Genomic DNA, 25,878 nt, shown 5'->3' on the forward strand with positions numbered 1-25,878 from the left:
GGCAGTAATTAAACCATTACTTAAAAAGCCATCACTTGACCCAGCTATCTTAGCTAATTATAGACCAATCTCCAACCTTCCTTTTCTCTCAAAAATTCTTGAAAGGGTAGTTGTAAAACAGCTAACTGATCATCTGCAGAGGAATGGTCTATTTGAAGAGTTTCAGTCAGGTTTTAGAATTCATCATAGTACAGAAACAGCATTAGTGAAGGTTACAAATGATCTTCTTATGGCCTCAGACGGAGGACTCATCTCTGTGCTTGTTCTGTTAGACCTCAGTGCTGCTTTTGATACTGTTGACCATACAATTTTATTACAGAGATTAGAGCATGCCATAGGTATTAAAGGCACTGCACTGCGGTGGTTTGAATCATATTTATCTAATAGATAACAATTTGTTCATGTAAATGGGGAATCTTCTTCACAGACTAAGGTTAATTATGGAGTTCCACAAGGTTCTGTGCTAGGACCAATTTTATTCACTTTATACATGCTTCCCTTAGGCAGTATTATTAGACGGCATTGCTTAAATTTTCATTGTTACGCAGATGATACCCAGCTTTATCTATCCATGAAGCCAGAGGACACACACCAATTAGCTAAACTGCAGGATTGTCTTACAGACATAAAGACATGGATGACCTCTAATTTCCTGCTTTTAAACTCAGATAAAACTGAAGTTATTGTACTTGGCCCCACAAATCTTACAAACATGGTGTCTAACCAGATCCTTACTCTGGATGGCATTACCCTGACCTCTAGTAATACTGTGAGAAATCTTGGAGTCATTTTTGATCAGGATATGTCATTCAATGCACATATTATACAAATATGTAGGACTGCTTTTTTGCATTTACGCAATATCTCTAAAATTAGAAAGGTCTTGTCTCAGAGTGATGCTGAAAAACTAATTCATGCATTTATTTCCTCTAGGCTGGACTATTGTAATTCATTATTATCAGGTTGTCCTAAAAGTTCCCTGAAAAGCCTTCAGTTAATTCAAAATGCTGCAGCTAGAGTACTGACGGGGACTAGAAGGAGAGAGCATATCTCACCCATATTGGCCTCTCTTCATTGGCTTCCTGTTAATTCTAGAATAGAATTTAAAATTCTTCTTCTTACTTATAAGGTTTTGAATAATCAGGTCCCATCTTATCTTAGGGACCTCATAGTACCATATCACCCCAATAGAGCGCTTCGCTCTCAGACTGCAGGCTTACTTGTAGTTCCTAGGGTTTGTAAGAGTAGAATGGGAGGCAGAGCCTTCAGCTTTCAGGCTCCTCTCCTGTGGAACCAGCTCCCAATTCAGATCAGGGAGACAGACACCCTCTCTACTTTTAAGATTAGTCTTAAAACTTTCCTTTTTGCTAAAGCTTATAGTTAGGGCTGGATCAGGTGACCCTGAACCATCCCTTAGTTATGCTGCTATAGACGTAGACTGCTGGGGGGTTCCCATGATGCACTGAGTGTTTCTTTCTCTTTTTGCTCTGTATGCACCACTCTGCATTTAATCATTAGTGATTGATCTCTACTCCCCTCCACAGCATATCTTTTTCCTGATTCTCTCCCCTCAGCCCCAACCAGTCCCAGCAGAAGACTGCCCCTCCCTGAGCCTGGTTCTGCTGGAGGTTTCTTCCTGTTAAAAGGGAGTTTTTCCTTCCCACTGTCACCAAGTGCTTGCTCACAGGGGGTCGTTTTGACCGTTGGGGTTTTTACGTAATTATTGTATGGCCTTGCCTTACAATATAAGGTGCCTTGGGGCAACTGTTTGTTGTGATTTGGCGCTATATAAATAAAATTGATTGATTGATTGATTGATTAATATTGATGAAAGTATATTTGACTTAAAAACAATTGGTTGTGAGTATTATACGGTAGAACAGCTAAATAGTGAAAAAGTGCAGAAGATACCCTGTCACTCATACATATTAACAGTCAAAGCTTGTATTGTAAAATGTCACAAATAAAAGATTATTTAAATCAGTTTAAAAATAGATTTAGTATTGTTGCAATCACTGAATCTTGGCTTAATGATGATCTCATGGCTGATGTTTAAATGGAGGGATATGAACTGCATTTTGTGAACAGCAGAGATAAAAGGGGTGGTGGTGTTGCTCTGTACATAAAGGCAGATCTGATATGTACAATTGTAGAAGAAATGACAACTGTGGATGACGTCATAGAAATTGTAACAGTGGAACTTGTATATGAAACATTTAAGAATATTTTAATCAGTTGTGTATACAGAGCACCAGATTCTTGTGTTGTGAAATTTACAGATAGAATAATAGAGTTATTCCATCAAATTAAAAACAAAATGCTTTTTATATGTGGAGACTTTAACATTAACATAGAAAGCTCCAGTTGCCAAAGAATAAGTGATTTTGTGAATTCAGTGTATATTTGGGGTTATTCCATTTGATAACAAAACCAACCAGAATTACATCGCAAAGTGCAACTGTAACTGACAATATATTTACAAATAGAACAGATGAAATTATCAGGAATGGGATCTTGATGACAGATGTTACTGATCATTTACCAGTTTTTTCAATATTTAAATATAAAAATAGGTACAAGAAAAAAAAACTGTTATAAACTTTAAAAGAGATAAGTCAGTAAAAGCCTTAGAGGCATTAAAATATGATCTTAAAAATCAAAATTGGGAAGAAGTTTATGTCAGTGATGTTAATGTAGCATATACCTCATTTATGATAATATTGATGAAATCATGTAATAAAAACTGTAAATTAATAGAAATTAGTAGAAAAGAGTAAACAAACCATGGCTGACAAAGGGATTAAAAAATGCTTGTGCAAAGAAAAACTATTTATACAGATGCTTTTTAAAAATGCAAACAAAGGAAACAGAACACAGATACAAAAAATATAAAAATAAACTATTGGCAATAATTAGGAAACAAAAAAAAGATTATTATAGTGAACAATTAAGAGTAAAGATAATATGAGGGCAACATGGGGAATTATAAAAAGTGTGACTGAAAGTGATGGAGCGAAAGCAACTTTTCCAAATTACTTTGTCAAATAAAGAGATATATGACATAAAAGAAGTGGCAAATGGGTTTAATGATTATTTTTCAAATGTAGGATCAAGTCTGGTGGGAAATAAACCAATAGTAGAAGATACATTACATACACTTGTAAATATGGTCAATAGTATTTTCCTGGACAATGTGGAAAAAGATGAAATAAGAAATATTGTAAAAACTGTGTAAGCAAAAGATCAACTGACCATGAAGATTTAGACATGATGACTGTAAAAAGTATAATAGAAACTGTTATTGAACCATTCACTTATATTTGCAATCTGTCTCTGTCAACAGGGATTTTTCCAGATGAAATGAAAATTGCCAAGGTAGTCCCATTATATAAAAATGGAGACAAACATAATTTCTCTAATTACAGGCCAGTGTCATTGCTTCCACAGTTTTCTAAAATTATGGAAAAAGTTTTTGTGACAAGGTTGGATAAATTCATTGAGAAACATCATATTTTAAATAATGCTCAGTATGGATTCAGAACAAAACATTCGACAGCTATGGCAATTATGGAATTAATACAGAAAATATCAACAACAACAGAAAATAAGGATTATTTTGTAAGTATTTTTATTGACTTGAAAAAGGCTTCTGATGTTATTGACCACTCAAGATTGCTTCACAAGTTACAACAATATGGAATAAGAGGTATTGCACATCAGTGGGTAAAAAGCTACTTAGAAAATAGAAAACAGTTTGTTCAGATAAATAATACCAAATCAGAATTGTGTAACATTACTTATGGAGTACCACAAGGATCGGTACTTGGACCCAAACTGTTTATTTTGTATATCAATGATTTTGTGAATGTATCTAATGTGCTTGGTAGCATTTTATTTGCTGATGATACAACGTCGTTTTACTCTGGATCAGATATACAGGAAGTAGCACAAGTGATAAATACAGAATTGGAAAAGGTTAAACATTGGTTTGATATAAACAAACTGTCACTAAATATTAATAAGACAAATTTCATATTGTTTAATGACAGAGCAAAAAAAAATAACGTGTCATTACAAATAGATGGAATGGATATACAAAGGGTAAAAGAAACGAAGATCTTACATGGAAGTCACACATAAATTACATGAAAGGAAAAATAGCGAAAGCCATTGCTGTTTTGCATAAAGTAAAATATTCATTAAATAGTTATGGTTTATTAATTCAATTCAATTCAATTTTTTTTTTTATATAGCGCCAAATCACAACAAACAGTTGCCCCAAGGCGCTTTATATTGTAAGGCAAGGCCATACAATAATTATGTAAAACCCCAACGGTCAAAACGACCCCCTGTGAGCAAGCACTTGGCTACAGTGGGAAGGAAAAACTCCCTTTTAACAGGAAGAAACCTCCAGCAGAACCAGGCTCAGGGAGGGGCAGTCTTCTGCTGGGACTGGTTGGGGCTGAGGGAGAGAACCAGGAAAAAGACATGCTGTGGAGGGGAGCAGAGATCAATCACTAATGATTAAATGCAGAGTGGTGCATACAGAGCAAAAAGAGAAAGAAACAGTGCATCATGGGAACCCCCCAGCAGTCTACGTCTATAGCAGCATAACTAAGGGATGGTTCAGGGTCACCTGATCCAGCCCTAACTATAAGCTTTAGCAAAAAGGAAAGTTTTAACCCTAATCTTAAAAGTAGAGAGGGTGTCTGTCTCCCTGATCTGAATTGGGAGCTGGTTCCACAGGAGAGGAGCCTGAAAGCTGAAGGCTCTGCCTCCCATTCTACTCTTACAAACCCTAGGAACTACAAGTAAGCCTGCAGTATGAGAGCGAAGCGCTCTATTGGGGTGATATGGTACTACGAGGTCCCTAAGATAAGATGGGACCTGATTATTCAAAACCTTATAAGTAAGAAGAAGAATTTTAAATTCTATTCTAGAATTAACAGGAAGCCAATGAAGAGAGGCCAATATGGGTGAGATATGCTCTCTCCTTCTAGTCCCCGTCAGTACTCTAGCTGCAGCATTTTGAATTAACTGAAGGCTTTTCAGGGAACTTTTAGGACAACCTGATAATAATGAATTACAATAGTCCAGCCTAGAGGAAATAAATGCATGAATTAGTTTTTCAGCATCACTCTGAGACAAGACCTTTCTGATTTTAGAGATATTGCGTAAATGCAAAAAAGCAGTCCTACATATTTGTTTAATATGCGCTTTGAATGACATATCCTGATCAAAAATGACTCCAAGATTTCTCACAGTATTACTAGAGGTCAGGGTAATGCCATCCAGAGTAAGGATCTGGTTAGACACCATGTTTCTAAGATTTGTGGGGCCAAGTACAATAACTTCAGTTTTAACATTGTACAATTCATTGATTTTCCCATATTTAACTTATTGTGTAGAAATCTGGGGATCAACATATACAACTTATACACAACCTTTGTTTATTCTGCAGAAAAGGCCTTTAAGGGTGATTAGCAACAGTGGTTTTAGAGATCCATCTAATCCATTGTTCATTAAGTACAGGGTACTTAAATTTCGTGATTTGGTCGATTTGAAAATATTACAATGTACTAAGCTAATAAAAATGCTTTACCAACAAACATTCAAAATATGTTTGAGAAAAGAGTAAGTAGTTATAAATTGAAAGGAATAGAAGTCTTTAGAAAACCAAGATTTAGCACCAAAGTAAAGGAACGGAGTATTGCAGTAAATGGTGTAAAAGTATGGAACAATCTCAACAAAGAAATTAAAGAATTAAGGTCGCTTAAATTATTTAAAAAAAACGTATTAAACTAGATGTATTAAGTAAGTATGAAACTATGAAATAAGTCAGTGGGCTGTAAGGAAGTCAAAAAGGTAATTTGTTAATAATGTTTAAAATGTTTTAAGTTTAAAAATGTAACCTGTCAGAGATGTAATCTATTAAATAATGGTCATAATTATGAAATAAGTCAATGGTATGTGACAAGTTAAAGAAATACAATCTGTTAAATAATGTCGAAAAATGACGCTGGATATTGAAAGATTGTATTGTAAAAAGGGGCAGAAAATATAAGACTTGTTCTTCTTGTTGTGAAAGTGTAGTGACACGGACCCACAACAGGGGGCGCAAATGAACGGACAATAGGAGAAGTCAAATTTGAACACTTTACTGTTGTGAATGCCACAACTACACACAGCAGATTATAGAATGTATACAAAGTCAATCAAACAAGGTGTCGTGTGGGCAGGCTCGACGATAGGAGACGTCCGTCTGGAGAAGAACCGGAACCACACGATTTCCTCTGCCACCGAACCAGGAGAATACTGGAGCCGCCAGGTTCCGAGTTCCCCAGGTGGCCACCGTCTCCGCGTGTCGGATCTGGTACTGCTGGCGAAGAGCAAAAACAGTCAGGTGTGGGTGTGTGTACACCCCGTAACAAGTATGGTGGTTATTCCACCTCCACCTCTCATCCACACTCGTGCAGCTACTGTCAATCACTTATCTGGCGGGATGCAGAGTGAAGCAGTCGCGGCATACGCCAGTTCTTCAGGAAGACAGCTGCAACAACGTATTTACTGAAAACAACGTTAGTAACACTCAGGCTGAGAAAGTTACCTCCTTGGTAGAACGATATCTCGGCGACGTGGTGGAGGTGTCGTCTTGCTTTTATTAGGGGTGAGGCGCAGATGATTGGTGACAGCTGTCATAGCCGATGAGTGACAGCTGTCACCCCGGCCGCTCTTGTGGGGCGGCAGCGCCCTCTCATGCCTGAAGCCCACACTTCAGACAGGGCGCCCTCTGGTGGTGGGCCAGCAGTACCTCCTCTTCTGGCGGCCCACACAACAGGACCCCCCCCCCTCAACGGGCGCCTCCTGGCGCCCGACCAGGCTCGTCCGGGTGGCGACGGTAAAAATTGGCCAGGAGGGCCGGGTCCAGGATGAAGCTCCTCTTCACCCAGGAGCGTTCTTCGGGTCCATACCCCTCCCAGTCCACCAAATACTGGAAACCCCGGCCCATTCGACGGACGTCCAGGAGCCGGCGCACTGTCCAAGCCGGCTCCCCGTCGATGATATGGGCAGGAGGCGGCGCCGGGCCGGGTGTACAGAGGGGTGAGGTGTGATGCGGTTTTAGTCTCGACACATGAAATACAGGATGGATCCGCAGTGAGGCCGGGAGTTGGAGCCTCACTGCGGCGGGACTGAGGACCTTGAGGATTTTATAGGGCCCAATGTACCTGTCCTTGAGTTTGGGGGAATCGACCTGGAGGGGGATGTCCCTCGTAGATAGCCACACCTCCTGCCTGGGCTGATATGCGGGGGCCGGGGACCGTCGACGGTCTGCATGGGTCTTCGCCCTCGTCCGGGCCCTCAACAAGGCCGAACGGGCGGTGTGCCACACCCGACGGCATCTCCGCAGGTGGGCCTGGACCGAGGGCACACCGACCTCTCCCTCCACCACAGGAAACAAAGGGGGCTGGTACCCCAGACACACCTCGAATGGGGAGAGGCCGGTGGCAGAGGACACTTGGCTGTTATGCGCATACTCGATCCAGGCCAGGTGTTCACTCCAAGCCGTCGGGTGTGCAGATGTAGTACAGCGCAGGGCCTTCTCCAGCTCTTGGTTAGCCCGTTCTGCCTGTCCGTTGGTCTGTGGGTGATATCCAGACGAGAGGCTCACGGTGGCCCCCAGCTCCCGGCAGAAACTCCTCCAAACCTGCGAGGAAAACTGGGGACCACGATCTGAGACGATGTCTGTTGGTATCCCATGCAGACGTACGACATGGTGGACCAGGAGGTCCGCTGTCTCCTGGGCCGACGGGAGCTTCGGGAGGGCCACGAAGTGGGCCGCCTTGGAGAACCGGTCCACTATCGTGAGGATGGTGGTGTGCCCCCGGGACGGCGGGAGGCCCATGACGAAATCCAGGCCGATGTGGGACCAGGGGCGATGAGGCACAGGAAGCGGCTGAAGGAGTCCCTGTGCCTTTTGGTGGTCTGCCTTGCCCCTGGCGCAGGTGGTGCAGGCCTGGATGTATTCCCGGACGTCGGCCTCCAGGGACGCCCACCAGACGGAGTTGGAGGAGATGATAAACCCCAGGAAGCACAAAGAGGTGCGGTGAAACTCACACTTCTCGCCCTTCACAAACAGCCGGTTCTCCAACAACCGCTGCAGGACCTGACGTACATGCCGTACATGAGTCTCAGGGTCCGGAGAAAAAATGAGTATATCGTCCAGATATACGAAGACGAATCGGTGCAGGAAGTCCCGCAAGACATCATTTACCAAAGCTTGGAACGTCGCGGGGGCGTTAGTGAGGCCGAACGGCATGACCAGGTACCCAAAGTGACCTAACGGGGTGTTGAATGCCGTCTTCCACTCGTCTCCCTTCCGGACCCGAACCAGGTGATATGCGTTTCTAAGATCCAGCTTTGTGAATATTTTGGCTCCATGCAGGGGGGTGAATACCGAATCTAACAAAGGCAACGGGTATCGGTTGCGAACCGTGATCTCGTTCAGCCCCCAACAATCAATGCATGGACGAAGACCGCCATCTTTCTTGCCCACAAAAAAGAAACCTGCTCCCATCGGGGAGGTGGAGTTGCGGATCAGCCCGGCAGCTAAGGAGTCCCGGATGTAGGTCTCCATCGATTTGTGCTCAGGTCGTGAGAGGTTGTACAACCTGCTGGATGGGAACTCCACGCCTGAAATCAAATCGATGGCACAATCGTACAGACGGTGCGGGGGAAGGGTTAGTGCCAGATCCTTGCTGAAGACGTCAGCAAGATCGTGGTACTCAACCAGCACCGCCGACAGATTGGGAGGGACTTTGACCTGCTCCTTAGCCTGGGAACCGGGAGGAACCGAGGATCCTAAACACACCCGATGGCAGGTCTCGCTCCACTGAACCACCACCCCGGACGGCCAATCAATCCGGGGATTGTGTTTTAACATCCATGGGAACCCCAGAATCACACCAGAGGTATTCCCTGACACCACCAGAGTTACTGGTAGTGTCCTGTGTGTGATTAAAGGGAGTAGGGTGCCATCCAGTGCACGCACCTGCAATGGCGAAGGAAGCTCCACCAGAGGGAGCCCTACCTCCCTGGCCCATCTGCTGTCCAGCAGATTCCCTTCTGACCCTGTGTCTACCAGAGCTGGGGCCTGAAGGGTTAAATCCCCACTAAGGATTGTAACTGGGAGTCGTGTGGAAATATGTGTGTGTCCCACGTGAATGACTTGGCCCACCCTAAGCCCAGTTTCTAGGGGCGGGCGTTGGTGTTTAACCGTTCGGGGCAGTCTCTCAATTGATGCTCAATTGAGCCGCAGACAAAGCATGCCCCGCGGGAAGCCTCCTCTGTCTATTCGGTGGTCTGAATGTGGCCCTGCTCGTGTCCATAGCTTCGACAGCAGGGGGAGCTGTAGCCACACGGAGCGTAGAGGCCGTGGAGCGTGGGAAGGGCGGACCTTTTTCGGACCCGGAAGGAAGAGGGACGGCGCGTGCCCGGCCACGCCCCTCATCTCGTTCCCGACGGCGTTCCTCCAACCGATTGTCTAACAGTATAACGAGGTCGATAAGCCCATCTAATTCCTGCGGTTCGTCCTTGGCCACCAGGTGCTCCTTCAGGACCGACGACAGTCCGTTTATGAAGGCAGCGTGGAGCGCAGCGATATTCCAGCCGGACCTCGCAGCCGCAATGCGGAAGTCGACTGCATAAGCGGATGCGCTCCGGCGTCCCTGTCTCATTGACAGCAGCACGGTTGAAGCGGTCTCTCCCCTGTTAGGGTGGTCAAACACGGTTTTGAACTCCCTCACAAACCCAGTGTACGTATGAAGGAGCCGTGAATTTTGCTCCCAAAGCGCCGTACCCAAGCGCGTGCCTCTCCTCGAAGCAGATTAATCATATAAGCTACTTTACTAGCATCAGACGCGTACATGACGGGACGTTGTGCAAAGACGAGCGAACACTGCATAAGAAAGTCCGCGAACATCTCCACACAACCTCTGTACGGCTCTGGGGGGCTTATGTATGCTTCAGGGGATGGTGGGAGGGGTCGTTGAACGACCTGTGGAACGTTTATGTCCTGCACAGGGTCGGCAGGAGGAGCAGCTGCAGCAGCGCCCTGAGCGCTCGCTGCCACCTGTGCGGAGAGAGCCTCCACCCTGCGGTTCAGGAGGATGTTTTGCTCGGTCATCTGATCCAACCGAGCAGTAAAGGCGGTGAGGATGTGCTGCAACTCACCAATCACGCCTCCTGCAGACGCCTGTGCACCCTGCTCTCCCATTGGCTGTTCAACTGCTGGGTGATGCCCCTCGGGGTCCATGACGCTGGCCGAGATATCCTGTTGTGAAAATGTAGTGACACGGACCCACAACAGGGGGCGCAAATGAACGGACAAAAGGAGAAGTCAAAAGTCAAAAAGTCACAACTACACACAGCAGATTATAGAATGTATACAAAGTCAATTAAACAAGGTGTCGTGTGGGCAGGCTCGACGATAGGAGACGTCGGTCTGGAGAAGAACCGGAACCACACGATTTTCTCCGCCACCGAACCAGGAGAATACTGGAGCCGCCAGGTTCTGAGTTCCCCAGGTGGCCACCGTCTCCGCGTGTCAGATCTGGTACTGCTGGCGAAGAGCAAAAACAGTCAGGTGTGGGTGTGTGTACACCTGGTAACAAGTATGGTGGTTATTCCACCTCCACCTCTCATCCACACTCGTGCAGCTACTGTCAATCACTTATCTGGCGGGATGCAGAGCGAAGCAGTCGCGGCATACGCCGGTTCTTCAGGAAGACAGCTGCAACAACGTATTTACTGAAAACAACGTTAGTAGCACTCAGGCTGAGAAAGTTACCTCCTTGGTAGAACGATATCTCGGCGACGTGGTGGAGGTGTCGTCCTGCTTTTACTAGGGGTGAGGCGCAGATGATTGGTGACAGCTGTCATAGCCAATGAGTGACAGCTGTCACCCAGGCCGCTCTTGTGGGGCGGCAGCGCCCTCTCGTGCCTGAAGCCCGCACTTCAGACAGGGCGCCCTCTGGTGGTGCATACAGAGCAAAAAGAGAAAGAAACAGTGCATCATGGGAACCCCCCAGCAGTCTAAGTCTATAGCAGCATAACTAACGGATGGTTCAGGGTCACCTGATCCAGCCCTAACTATAAGCTTTAGCAAAAAGGAAAGTTTTAAGCCGAATCTTAAAAGTAGAGAGGGTGTCTGTCTCCCTGATCTGAATTGGGAGCTGGTTCCAGAGGAGAGGAGCCTGAAAGCTGAAGGCTCTGCCTCCCATTCTACTCTTACAAACCCTAGGAACTACAAGTAAGCCTGCAGTCTGACAGCGAAGCGCTCTATTGGGGTGATATGGTACTATGAGGTCCCTAAGATAAGATGGGCCCTGATTATTCAAAACCTTATAAGTAAGAAGAAGAATTTTCAAGATTTGTGGGGCCAAGTATAATAACTTCAGTTTTATCTGAATTTAAAAGCAGGAAATTAGAGGTCATCCATGTCTTTATGTCTGTAAGACAATCCTGCAGTTTAACTAATTGGTGTGTGCCCTCTGGCTTCATGGATAGATAAAGCTGGGTATCATCTGCGTAACAATGAAAATTTAAGCAATGCTGTCTAATAATACTGCCTAAGGGAAGCATGTATAAAGTGAATAAAATTGGTCCTAGCACAGAATCTTGTGGAACTCCATAATTAACTTTAGTCTGTGAAGAAGACTCCCCATTTACATGAACAAATTGTAATCTATTAGATAAATATGATTCAAACCACCGCAGCGCAGTGCCTTTAATACCTATGGCATGCTCTAATCTCTGTAATAAAATTTTATGGACAACAGTATCAAAAGCAGCACTGAGGTCTAACAGAACAAGCACAGAGATGAGTCCACTGTCTGAGGCCATAAGAAGATCATTTGTAACCTTCACTAATGCTGTTTCTGTACTATGACGAATTCTAAAACCTGACTGAAACTCTTCAAATAGACCATTCCTCTGCAGATGATCAGTTAGCTGTTTTACAACTACCCTTTCAAGAATTTTTGAGAGAAAAGGAAGGTTGGAGATTGGCCTATAATTAGCTAAGATAGCTGGGTCAAGTGATGGCTTTTTAAGTAATGGTTTAATTACTGCCACCTTAAAAGCCTGTGGTACATAGCCAACTAATAAAGATAGATTGATCATATTTAAGATCGAAGCATTAATTAATGGTAGGGCTTCTTTGAGCAGCCTGGTAGGAATGGGGTCTAATAGACATGTTGATGGTTTGGAGGAAGTAACTAATGAAAATAACTCAGACAGAACAATCGGAGAGAAAGAGTCTAACCAAATACCAGCATTACTGAAAGCAGCCAAAGATAACAATATGTCTTTGGGATGGTTATGAGTAATTTTTTCTCTAATAGTTAAAATTTTATTAGCAAAGAAAGTCATGAAGTCATTACTAGCTAAAGGAATACTTGGCTCAGTAGAGCTCTGACTCTTTGTCAGCCTGGCTACAATGCTGAAAAGAAACCTGGGGTTGTTCTTATTTTCTTCAATTAGTGATGAGTAGTAAGATGTCCTAGCTTTACGGAGGGCTTTTTTTATAGAGCAACAGACTCTTTTTCCAGGCTAAGTGAAGATCTTCTAAATTAGTGAGACGCCATTTCCTCTCCAACTTACGGGTTATCTGCTTTAAGCTGCGAGTTTGTGAGTTATACCACGGAGTCAGGCACTTCTGATTTAAAGCTCTCTTTTTCAGAGGAGCTACAGCATCCAAAGTTGTGCTCAATGAGGATGTAAAACTACTGACAAGATAGTCTGTCTCACTCACAGAGTTTAGGTAGCTACTCTGCATTGTGTTGGTATATGGCATTGGAGAACATAACAAAGAAGGAATCATATCCTTAAACCTAGTTACAGCACTTTGCGAAAGACTTCTACTGTAATGAAACTTATTCCCCACTGCTGGGTAGTCCATTAAAGTAAATATAAATGTTATTAAGAAATGATCAGACAGAAGGGTGTTTTCAGGGAATACTGTTGTCTTCAATTTCCATACCATAAGTCAGAACAAGATCTACAGTATGGTTAAAGTGGTGGGTGGACTCATTTACATTTTGAGCGAAGCCAATTGAGTCTAATAATAGATTAAATGCCGTGTTGAGGCTGTCATTCTCAGCATCTATGTGGATGTTAAAATTGCCCACTATAATTATAGTAACATCAAAAGCGACAAAAGACCCATACAATGAGCCAGCACTTCTAGAACAGAATAGAATAGAATAATTCTTTATTGTCCACCGATGTGGAAAATTGTCTTCGGCTCACCAGCACAAAAGAGACAACACTAAAATACAAACATAGTCATACAAACATACGAATAAAACAAAAGATAAGATACATAAAATACATAAAGTAAAGGATGAAGTAGAGTAAGATCTAGTAAAATAAATAAAATGTAAAATAAGAGCTAATAAAATCAAATAAAACAGAAGTAAAGCAGTACAGGTTTTATTTGTGGAGTGGTCACTTTTTTGAGTTCATTATGTCGACAGCATTTGTTTGAACATGCTGCCCCTGCTGGAAGCTACAGAGCCACCCTGAGAGCAGTCACATAGCCAGCTTGCTACCAATCACAATGCTCCGGTCAGGCGGAGGTCTTGAAAAATAAAGTCATGCTGACTTATGGTTTTGTGTGAATACTGATAGAATAACTCCTTTAATATCAATTCTGTCATTTGTACAAAGTTAAAATATAACATATCTTTTAATTTGAATAATGCACTAATTCTGAGGTTTTGTAACAAACACAGACAGATCGCAAAGGATTTTGGGTAAAAGTGCCTGTGCTAAACACTGATTGGTTGAGTCATTCATTATGTAAACCAACACGTTAATGTGACGTGTGTCGTGTGTTGGTGTTTACAGATAAATGTGCTTTTGTAAAATATTCCATTTTTTATTTGTAAAAACAGGCATTTTTACGGAGCCCTGGAAGTGTCATCGCAAAATGTTTTGCATGTGGAGAGAATGTGCGCTCATTTTATTAGTGCCGTGCGCACATTTTATGATGTTGTAAAACGTGCACTCAATATTGTCTTGACACATAAATGTTGGCTTTACACTGTGCGAGTTTTGGCACTTTTTCAGATGATTTTTCATTTGTGCGAGAATTTTTTGGACTGAGTTTCAGGTTAATCGCGCGTCCTGCATCGTGTAGTGTACATGGAGTAACAATTTGCGTTCAACATCTCATGGCCACCTCCTGATCGCCGATCGTATGGTCAAATGAAAATCAAACCTGTTTGATATTATTCTGGTCGGCCGTCGTGAGGTTGTCTTGCTGCTGAAGAGCTACAGGCATCCAACCTCTCGCACTGTGCATGTGCAAACACCGCAGAGCTGTCTTGTAATGTTTTTGTTGTTGTTGTTGTTGTTGTTGTTTTTAAATTTAATTTGTAAACAAAAAAAAAGCCATTTGCAAAGCCAAAAAGTTGATTTGACAACCATCTGATATACCCGGGGTCAAAATAAATAGAACACTGCCATCTACTGGTGCCCAGATGCTTAGTACTTAGGGCGAATACTGCCATGAACACTACTGGCCAGTAGATGGCAGTAGAGGCCTTGAAAACTTGCCAAAACAAAATTCAAAATAATCCGTGTCTGCTACATTTAAGATGCGTGGAATTTAACAAACGCAAATACAATAACGTCTATAATATATTCACGAGAGTTTTAGGCACTAGAGTTTAATGCTGCTGTCCGTGGAGCCTGAACAGAGTGTCTGAAATGCATTTGTTCTGTTGTGAACGTATTGAGATTACGCTATCCTACCCATAATGCACTGCTGGGCACAGCATGTGCTCACAAAACCTTAAAAATTAGCACATTACTTTAAAACTAAAACATATATCTGATATTTTCACTTTATAAAACTTCAGACATGACAGTAATTTTAAATAACTTGTCCAAAATTAGTTTGGTTAAAATTTGAACCATAAGTTAAAAATGTATGCCTCTCGATGACTTGGGTGATATTGCCAGCGTATCAGTATGGTGTTAAAGAAAATGATTTTTTTTTTTTTTGACCAGTTCTCCTTTGCTTGCAGAGGATAGAGTGACTTCTCCTGAAAGCAGCTCTCTTCTGTTGGAAGAGGATAGAACTATACATCTCTTAGGAAACTTTTAACAGGTACGTCTCAACTGATTTTAAACTTTAAAAATGTTTGCCGCTGTTCAGCTTGGTTTACTACGTTATCGGTCTAAAAGTTATCGCGCGATAATTTATTGGAAGGTAATTATTCCAATAATGGTTTTTAAAGTTATCTAAAAAATAATCCGATAATGAAAACATTATCTTTGATGATTATCTGTTATCGGATTATCAGAAGTGTGCCCACCACTGGTTTTTATTTACATTTCACAAAATGTCCCAACTTCATTGGAATTGGGGTTGTATAAACAATGTCCATCACATAGGTTTCTATGTCCTGCAAACACTGACTGAATAGATGAACACAACAAATTTAAACTAATAAAGCATATCCCATCTCTACAGCACCAAGCAAAGCTCCGCTTCCTCCTCCTCCTCCACCATCACCTCCAGGGGAACAGAAGGATACCCCAGCTGATGCAGCAGAAGAAGCAGCTCCACTTTTCCAGACTGACCTCATGGGATATCCCATCAAAATTTACAAACCCAAAGCTCCTCCATTGCCTGACTGGCTGCAAACAATCTTGGAGTTCCGCTTTCCATCCAGTATTGACCCGTTTACTGGTAAGGAACCTCAAAATGTGTGAACAGTTGCAAGATGAATCAAAGTCAGGACTCATGAGAGCCAGGCTTTTACTGTCTTGGTCTGAATTCCTAAAGCTCTTGCCAAAATTATAATGTACCTGCATCAATGGTAAATGTCCACCAGGTGGAGATATTGCTCCATTTCATGAACTATGAGTACAGGCTGCTGTGGGACATGACATGAACCTGCTGCTTATAGTAGTAGATTGGCAGCCATAATTTTTTAAGTGCAGAATTAAAAAAGTCCAAAGTCCAAAAATAGGCTGGTGGAAATAAACTTTCACCTGCTGTTTGATATGCAGATTCTATTAAACAGATTATATCTCTATTGATCATTAAATAGTAATTATGCTGTACCTAGCATTTCAATGTGTTACATAAGCTCTTTATATCAGCTTTCATATGGTATCCATATTAAACATGCATCTTAAATACCAAAGACACAACAGCAGAAAAATGTCATGTTCCCCTTAAGTTTATTGGCTGAAACATTGTTTTTCTGCCCTTACCAGTGGGGTTACTGAAGTTCGTGCTTACTCTTGTGAGGCACCTTGATGTGACTTATGGTGTGATTTGGTGCTATATGATTAAACTGAACTGATGTGCCTTTGAGCAATCCTGTGGCATGGTACCATCAGATATACGCTTATGACTTCAACTGCATCACAGTTTTATCACTGCTATAATTACATTTCATGTTGTAGAGGCCGTAAAGCTTTTTAAAGGTTCATTAAGATGTGTGTGGAGGGAGGGGGAGTGTGTGCAGGTTGGACCCGACCTAGACCATGGTGTAGTCCTGATTACACATCTTAAGCCCCTGTCACACTTAGTATGAATGAAGCCAAATCAGCCCAAATGGGAAAAAAGCCAAACTTCGCAGTGCAGTCGGGAGGGACAGACATTGAACAGCCATGTATGAATGCTATTTGACTACTTAGAATGTGGGCGGATCCCACCTCGACTGATTCGTGCACATTACATGTGTATACAGTTCAAATGTAGTTGAAACACAGTACAAATATTCAGAATGCAGGGTGAATCAGGATGAAACAGCTTAACAGCTTCAATCATGTTCAAACATCTTTAAACAAGGTAGTCCTCATGAGTACAGCTTGAGACCTGTTTGATTGTGCTCCATCAGTGTAAATATTTGAAGCAGAAGCAGTGTCTCTTGCAGTTCTGGCTGAGGAAGCAGCTGGTGTCATGAACCTCTTACCAGATTTGAGTATTCGTTATCTGCGCATGCGCGAAAAATGGGAAGTTTGTTCTTTACTCAATTTACCCTTTCTGTGTGTGGAAAGGACTGAGAGCTGGATTCAGTTTATGGAGAAAAATAACCTGCCTATAACCCTGATTTTGGTCTGGATACAGAAACAATAAACTCAGTACAGAACAAACCCCCCATTATTTCGTGCATGCGCAGATACCGAATACACAAATCTGGTATGGGGTAATCTCAGTACGTGACACCGGTGCAGCTTTACTTTCCTGTTCAAGGGGGTTGTCAAGTCTACACTTTATAAGCCAGCCTGATAGGAGGCATGCCAGAGAAAGCCGTTTCATCCCATTTTGCACTTTTTTCTGGATCATTGGGGATCATAATAAAAATGTGCCCTGTGGAATAGGGGTGTAAGATACTCAAAACCTGTGTGTTAACAAAAGGAGAACTCAAGCAAACATCCAAGCAAGAGAAACAAATCAGAACACAAAAATTGCTAAAGTATAAAACAAGGTAACGTGACCAAAAATTAGCAACATTTAACAAACAGGACACCAGATGGGGACAGAGGGTGGAACACGACCCCACCTCTCAAAAGGAGCCATCTATCTGCTGCAGCCAGGTGAAATGTGGGCATCCCTTTGACCTTCTCCAGCCACTGGGGTCCTTAACAGGCATTCGTGTGCTGGATCATACCCATGGAAATGCACCACATGGCCAAAGTGTTGTTGCTGATGTTCCTTCACTATGCAAGAGAAAATCCTCATCTTCGGCTCCTTAAGTAACCATTTATTTGACACAAGGTTGTTCCTGCACTAGCCAAGGATCCTCCATAGAGAGCTAGTCTCTTTGGTGTGTTATGATAATGTGACAAGGACAGTAATGATGGATTCCTGGGGGCACAATGGAGCCATGGAACAAGATGCCCACACATGCTGTGTGTTACCTTGCTAAAATATCCTTTAAACCCTAATTTAATCACACTAATTAACCTTGGACTATGTCAAAAACTATACTTAAAGACTCTGACATTTAACAAATACAGAAAAATAACTCTCCACACGTGCAACAGGACAAGAAGGCTGTGAGCAACATGACAGACATAGTGGCAATGCTAACTGAGGTCAAGCTACTTCGCTCAGAGTTTGGATGATTGTGATTGAGAGTGATTGATGATTGCCTTGGTAAGATGACCAACTCTGTTGCAGCTTTGGAAAACAGTATGTTGGAAGTGGAAAAGAATGTTGCTTCTACCACCACAAAAGTGGAAGAGGCTGAAACAACGGGAGCATGAAATGCAGGGTGACATTGTTGAATGAAGAGCTTGACACATTTCTATCGCAATTTTTCTCTGGACTGAGGAATTTACTGTTATAATGAACCATTTTGGATTGGATTGGACTGCTATTTAAAGTTCGTGTTGGACTGTTTGGAACCTCTTGAACCTCAAAGGACCAGTGACGAACACCAATATGTTATTGTTTAGAAATTAAGAAAATATCAGACAAGGATCTATTTTAGGTGTTATATAAAACAATCAATCAATCAATCAACTTTTTTCTTATATAGCGCCAAATCACAACAAACAGTTGCCCCAAGGCGCTCCACATTGCAAGGCAAGGCCATACAATAATTATGAAAAACCCCAACGGTCAAAACGACCCCCTATGAGCAAGCACTTGGCCACAGTGGGAAGGAAAAACCCCCCCTTAACAGGAAGAAACCTCCAGCAGAACCAGGCTCAGGGAGGGGCAGTCCTCTGCTGAGACTGGTTGGGGCTGAGGGAAAGAACCAGGAAAAAGAGATCGATCACTAATGATTAAATGCAGAGTGATGCATACGGAGCAAAAAGAGAAAGAAACAGTGCATCATGGGAACCCCCCCACAGTCTACGTCTAAACCAACATAACCAAGGGATGGTCCAGGGTCACCCGATCCAGCCCTAACTATAAGCCTTAGCGAAAAGGAAAGTTTTAAGCCTAATCTTAAAAGTAGAGAGGGTATCTGTCTCCCTGATCTGAATTGGGAGCTGGTTCCACAGGAGAGGAGCCTGAAAGCTGAAGGCTCTGCCTCCCATTCTACTCTTACAAACCCTAGGAACTACAAGTAAGCCCGCAGTCTGAGAGCGAAGCGCTCTAATGGGGTAATATGGTACTACGAGGTCCCTAAGATAAGATGGGACCTGATTATTCAAAACCTTATAAGTAAGAAGAAGAATTTTAAATTCTATTCTAGCATTAACAGGAAGCCAATGAAGGGAGGCCAACACGGGTGAGATATGCTCTCTCCTTCTAGTCCCCGTCAGTACTCTAGCTGCAGCATTCTGAACCAACTGAAGGCTTTTTAGGGAACTTTTAGGACAACCTGATAATAATGAATTACAATAGTCCAGCCTAGAGGAAATAAATGCATGAATTAGTTTTTCAGCATCACTCTGAGACAAGACCTTTCTGATTTTAGAGATATTGCGTAAATGCAAAAAGGCAGTCCTACATATTTGTCCTACATAAGTGATGAATGTTTTTTTCATTCGTGCCTCTATGAATGGAGCATTTCATCTTTCACCTTTTGAAATATTCTTTCCATTGCACTCAAACATTCAGTATTTCCATACCATTCCAACTGTTTAAAGCTATCCATGACTTAGCAGGAAGCTACGTTATTGTTAAAGGCAGCATTTTCTCATTTACAGTAAACTTAGTCCGTCTATATGGCCCAAACGAGGATAAGTCCAATTTTTGAGGATCTTTTCCTTACCCCATCCACTCTGGGAAGCCCTTATATTATTGGCGAGGATTTCAATTGTATATTAGACCCATCATTGGCACACTCAGCATGCACTTACACAAACTTCGAAAGTGTTAAAACAATATATAATAGATTTGAATCTGGTTGAAATATGGAGGGAGCAAAATTTGAATAAAATTGCATAGTCATGTAATTCAGCTACAAGCAGGTCTCATTCATTCATTGATAATTTTCTTTGTCAAGGGAAATCCTATCAAAAGTTGGAGATTGCCAGTACGGTAGTATTGTAATAAGTGTCCATGCTACCATATCCTTAAATATGTTTAGAAATTTATCCATAGCACACCTAATTGCCTATTTCAAGTAACACAGAACTCATTAAATTTGTTGAAGAAAAAAATACAGCGCATCTGGAAATTATTCACGGCACTTCACTTTTTCCACATCTTGTTATGTTACAGCCTTATTCTAAAATAGAAGAATTTCTTTTTTTTTCCCCTCAAAATTCTACACAAAATACCCCATAATGACAAACAACATGAAGAAAGTTTATACACTCAGCAAAAATATAAACGCAACACTTTTGGTTTTGCTCCCATTTTGTATGAGATGAACTCAAAGATCTAAAACTTTTTCCACATACACAATATCACCATTTCCCTCAAATATTGTTCACAAACCAGTCTAAATCTGTGATAGTGAGCACTTCTCCTTTGCTGAGATAATCCATCCCACCTCACAGGTGTGCCATATCAAGATGCTGATTAGACACCATGATTAGTGCACAGGTGTGCCTTAGACTGCCCACAATAAAAGGCCACTCTGAAAGTTGCAGTTTTATCACACAGCACAATGCCACAGATGTCGCAAGATTTGAGGGAGCGTGCAATTGGCATGCTGACAGCAGGAATGTCAACCAGAGCTGTTGCTCGTGTATTGAATGTTCATTTCTCTACCATAAGCCGTCTCCAGAGGCGTTTCAGAGAATTTGGCAGTACATCCAACCAGCCTCACAACCGCAGACCACATGTAACCACACCAGCCCAGGACCTCCACATCCAGCATGTTCACCTCCAAGATCGTCTGAGACCAGCCACTCGGACAGCTGCTGAAACAATCGGTTTGCATAACCAAAGAATTTCTGCACAAACTGTCAGAAACCGTCTCAGGGAAGCTCATCTGCATGTTTGTCGACCTGACTCCAGTTCGTCGTCGTAACCGACTTGAGTGGGAAAATGCTCACATTTGCTGGCGTTTGGCACGTTGGAGAGGTGTTCTCTTCACGGATGAATCCCGGTTCACACTGTTCAGGGCAGATGGCAGACAGCGTGTGTGGCGTTGTGTGGGTGAGCGGTTTTCTGATGTCAATGTTGTGGATCGAGTGGCCCATGGTGGGGGTGGGGTTATGGTATGGGCAGGCGTCTGTTATGGATGAAGAACACAGGTGCATTTTATTGATGGCATTTTGAATGCACAGAGATACCGTGACGAGATCCTGAGGCCCATTGTTGTGCCATACACCCAAGAACATCACCTCATGTTGCAGCAGGATAATGCATAGCCCCATGTTGCAAGGATCTGTACACAATTCTTGGAAGCTGAAAATGTCCCAGTTCTTGCATGGCCGGCATACTCACCGGACATGTCACCCTTTGAGCACGTTTGGGATGCTCTGGACTGGCGTATGCGACAGCGTGTACCAGTTCCTGCCAATATCCAGCAACTTCGCACAGCCATTGAAGAGGAGTGGACCAACATTCCACAGGCCACAATTGACAACCTGATCAACTCTATGTGAAGGAGATGTGTTGCACTGCATGAGGCAAATGGTGGTCACACCAGATACTGACTGGTATCCCCCCCAATAAAACAAAACTGCACCTTTCAGAGTGGCCTTTTATTGTGGGCAGTCTAAGGCACACCTGTGCACTAATCATGGTGTCTAATCAGCATCTTGATATGGCACACCTGTGAGGTGGGATGGATTATCTCAGCAAAGTGCTCACTATTACAGATTTAGACTGGTTTGTGAACAATATTTGAGGGAAATGGTGATATTGTGTATGTGGAAAAAGTTTTAGATCTTTGAGTTCATCTCATACAAAATGGGAGCAAAACCAAAAGTGTTGCGTTTATATGTTTGTTGAGTGTATATATATTTGCAAATTTATTAAAAATGAAAAACTAAGAAATCACATGTACATAAGTATTTGCAACCTTTGCCATGAAGCTCAAAACTGAGCTCAGGTGACTCCTGTTTCCTCTTATCATCCTGGAGATGTTCTACAGCTGTATAAATACATCTACTGATGCTACTGGACACATCGTCAGTGATGTTCCTGGAATCATTGGGTATTTCGGGTCTTTCAACGTCATACACCCTCAACCAGGTGACCCAGCCGGGGTTGATCAGACCCCAGCTTGTGTCCAGATGGCTAACTAGCTACCACGACTCCATGGTTCTCCTCTCTTGAGCCACAGCCATCTTGAGGCCCTTTCTGCTGCTTCTATGGTATTGCGGATGGCTCTCCTCTTTCACTCTCCTTCGATGCCTAAGCTCTTTAAGGCTCTGACAAAGGAAAGGGCGGCAAAACCTCTGCATCCGACCTCCACTGGGAGGCATCTCATTCTCCATCCAGCGTGCTGACAATTGCTGACCAGCCCCGCGTACTTAGAGAGCTTCCTCTCAAACGCTTCCTCCAAGCGGTCTTCCCATGGAATGGTGAGCTCCAGTAGCACAACTTGCCTGGTCGACTCTGACACAAGGACAATGTCTGGTTGGAGGGTGGTGACAGCAATGTGGCTGGGGAAGTTCAGCTGCCATTCGAGGTCCACCAGCAGCAGCCAGTCTCTAGCAGAGGTCAGGATACCTGCCTGCGATCTTCTCACCGGGCCTGCCTGCTCCCCAGCTCTGACAAAGGCGATGGATTTCTTGGAGGGACAGAACTGCTTTGCCCACACCAGTCCAGTGCTGATAACTTCAGCGATGGTCTTAAGGACTTGATCATGCCTCCACCGGTATCATCCTTCTCCAAGTGCCGTTGTACAGCAGCTGAGGACGTGCTCTAGGGTACCTCTCTTGGAACACAATGGACATGCTGGTGCTTCTGCATGCCCCATATATGCAGGTTAGATGGGCTAGGAAGCACATCATACACTGCCTGGATGAGGAACTTAATACGGTGAGACTCGGCTTTCCAGATCTCAAACCAGGTTACCTTCCTGTCAACCGCATTCTCCCACCTTGTCAAAGCCCCATGCTGCCTCATTCCCACTGCCTTGCAGGCTCCTGTCTCCTCCACCACTGCTCTCACCTCCTCTTGAACAAGGTGCCGCTTCTCCTTCCCTTTGCTATTCAACTGGGAAGTTCCAGTTGGAAAGGATCCCAATCCAAGTCGGCCTCTCATGACCACTCCCACCAGGCTCCTGAGACACAGCCTTGCCTCAGCCTCTTGAACAGCTTCCTCCACCCTCCACTTCCTGCCCGTCCTCAGAATCAGAATCAGAATGCCTTTTATTGTCATTATACATTGGTACAACAAGATTAGGGCCATCTAGTTGCAGTGCAATAAAATAGAATAAAAATAGTGCAAAAAAAGAGATAAAAATACTGCAAGAGTATGTATCAAAAAACAAGATATAAAGAAAAATTTAACAATGTAGGAAAAAATATATATACAATTGACACTAGTGCAAGGTGCAGCTAGGATATAAATATATTACACAGAAATTTATATTGTCCATGGGTGATTGGGTTATTGCACATGGCTAAGATTGCACGAGGAGGATCAGTGCATGATAGAGTTCAGTGTGGTTATGGCTTTGGGGAAGAAACTGTTTTTCAGTCTGTTTGTTTTTGTCCTTGTGAGCCTGTAGTGCCTCCCTGAGGGCATCAGGTCAAATAGGGCAGAGCCAGGGTGAAAGCAGTCTTTGGAGATCGCTTTGGCTCTGCTGAGGCAGCGGGAGGTGTAAATGTCCAACAGGGAGGGGAGAGGCTGGCCGATGATCTTCTGTGCTGCCTTAACAACCCTCTGCATTCTCTCCCTGTCAGCAGCGGTGGAGCTGCCAAACCATACTGTGATGCAGTATGTCAGCAGGCTCTCAGTGGATGAGCGGTAGAAGGCCAGCAGCAGGTCGGTGTTGAGGTTGTACTTCCTGAGGACTCTCAGGAAGTGTAGCCACTGCTGAGCCTTCTTAAGGATAGAGATGTTGTTGGACCAGGAGATGCAGTCTGAGATGAGAACGCCAAGATACCTGAAGGTGTGGACCCTTTCCACACGCTCCCCGTTGATGAGAAGGGGGGCAGGGTCGATGCGGTGTTTCCTGAAGTCAATGATGATTTCTCTGGTCTTCCTAGTGTTCAGAGTGAGGTTGTTCTCTGAGCACCAGGCTGCCAGCTGCCAGATCTCCTCTCTGTAGGCAGCCTCATCACCTCTGGAGATGAGACCGACCACTGTGGTATTGTCTGCAAACTTGACGATAAGGTTGTTCTTGTGGGCCGGTCTGCAGTCGTAGGTGTAGAGGCAGTAGAGGAGGGGGCTCAGCATGCAGCCCTGTGGAGAGCCGATGCTCAGTGTGCGGGTGGAGGAGAGGTGAGGGCCGAGTCTCACAGTCTGGGGACGGTTGGAAAGAAAGTCTTTAATCCAGGTGCATGTGAGAGGGTGGAAGCCAAGAGTGACCAGTTTTGTGGTAAGTCTATCCGGGATTATTGTGTTGAAGGCAGAACTATAATCCACAAAGAGCATTTGGATGTAGCTCTGTGGCTGCTCCAGGTGGTTTAGAGCAGAGTGGAGAACTACGGCGATGGCTTCCTCTGTGGATCTGTTTGCCCTGTATGCAAACTGGTGAGGGTCGAGGTCTGGGGGGAGGTGGTCCTTGATGTGCTGAAGAACCAGTCTCTCAAAGCACTTCATGATTACCAGAATGAGGGCCACCGGGCGGTAATCATTCAGGCTGGTGATGGGAGACTTCTTTGGCACCGGGATTATGGTGGAGGTTTTCAGGGAGGACAGGATGACTGCTTGGTCCAGGGAGAGGTTGAAGATCCTGGTGAAGGTGGGGGCAAGCTGGTTGGCACACGCTCTGAGCACCTTGCTAGGAACTCCGTCTGGGCCAGCAGCTGTCCTGGGGTTCACTGCGAGCAGCACTCAACTGACATCATGCTCTTTTACAGTGAGTGGAGTGGTGCGGGGAATAGGTGGGGCAGGGGGAGGGCAGGAGCAGGAGAGTGCAGCTGGGAAGATCCGAACCTAGCAAAGAAGCCGTTTAGCTACTCTGCCAGTGGTGCACTAAGGTCCGCTGTTGGAGCATCACAACCCCGGAAGTTTGTGATGTCATGTATTCCCTGCCACACCCTCCGTGCGTTGTTGCTAGACAGATGGGACTCTATCTGCATCCTGTGGTCTGCCTTTGCTCTTTTTACTCCTCTCTTCAGGTCAGCTCTGGCAGCACTACACAGAGCTCTGTCACCTGACCTGAAGGCAGCGTCGCGGGCCCTGAGGAGTGAGCGGACCTGGCTGGTCATCCAGGGTTTCTTATTTGGGAAAGCCCGGATGGTTTTTGTCACAGTCACATTCCCGATGCAGAATTTAATGTAGTCCAGAACCGTTTTCATGTGTGTCTCCAGTCTGTCTGTTGGAAGCAGTCTTGGAGTTTGGGGAGTGCGTTGTCAGGCCAGATTGTAACAGACTTTGTTGTGGGCTCAAGCGAGCATCTGAGGGGGGTGTAGGCTGGTGTGAGCAGGAGGGAAAGATGGTCTGACTGTTCGAGGTGGGGGAGGGGTACAGCTCTGTATGCAAGTTTGATGTTGGAGTAAACATGATCCAGTGTGTTCTCCCCTCTTGTAGCACATTTCACGTGCTGGTAGAAGTGAGGCAGTACAGTCTTTAAGTTGGCCTTGTTAAAATCCCCTGCTAAGATGTGTACTCCATCTGGGTGAGCCCGCTGCTGTTCGTTCACGGTGCTCAGCAGGAGAGAGAGCGCTGTGTTTACACTGGCGTCGGGTGGAATATACACAGCAGTGATGATAACAATAGTTAGCTCTCTCGGGAGGAAAAAAGGCTGGCACTTTACAGACGTACTCTACATCTGGGGAGCAGTGACTGTCTATGATTGTCCCGTTGTTGCACCA

The 25,878-nt window shown here is 43.9% G+C and overlaps 1 protein-coding gene across 1 annotated transcript in view; it reads left to right on the forward strand.

The window, feature by feature from the left end:
• LOC117501418 (cyclic nucleotide-gated cation channel beta-1-like) overlaps window positions 1-25,878 on the forward strand; it is a 185,988-nt gene that overhangs the window by 59,433 nt on the left and 100,677 nt on the right. Inside the window, exon 7 of the mRNA XM_034160302.1 lies at window positions 15,542-15,760. Within this exon, the coding sequence (XP_034016193.1) occupies window positions 15,655-15,760 (106 nt within the window). The 5' untranslated portion in view covers window positions 15,542-15,654. The remainder of the gene's footprint in view (window positions 1-15,541; window positions 15,761-25,878) is intronic.

This window comes from Thalassophryne amazonica, chromosome 2 (assembly GCF_902500255.1).
Source record: "Thalassophryne amazonica chromosome 2, fThaAma1.1, whole genome shotgun sequence".
In the NCBI taxonomy this organism is placed as follows: domain Eukaryota; kingdom Metazoa; phylum Chordata; class Actinopteri; order Batrachoidiformes; family Batrachoididae; genus Thalassophryne; species Thalassophryne amazonica.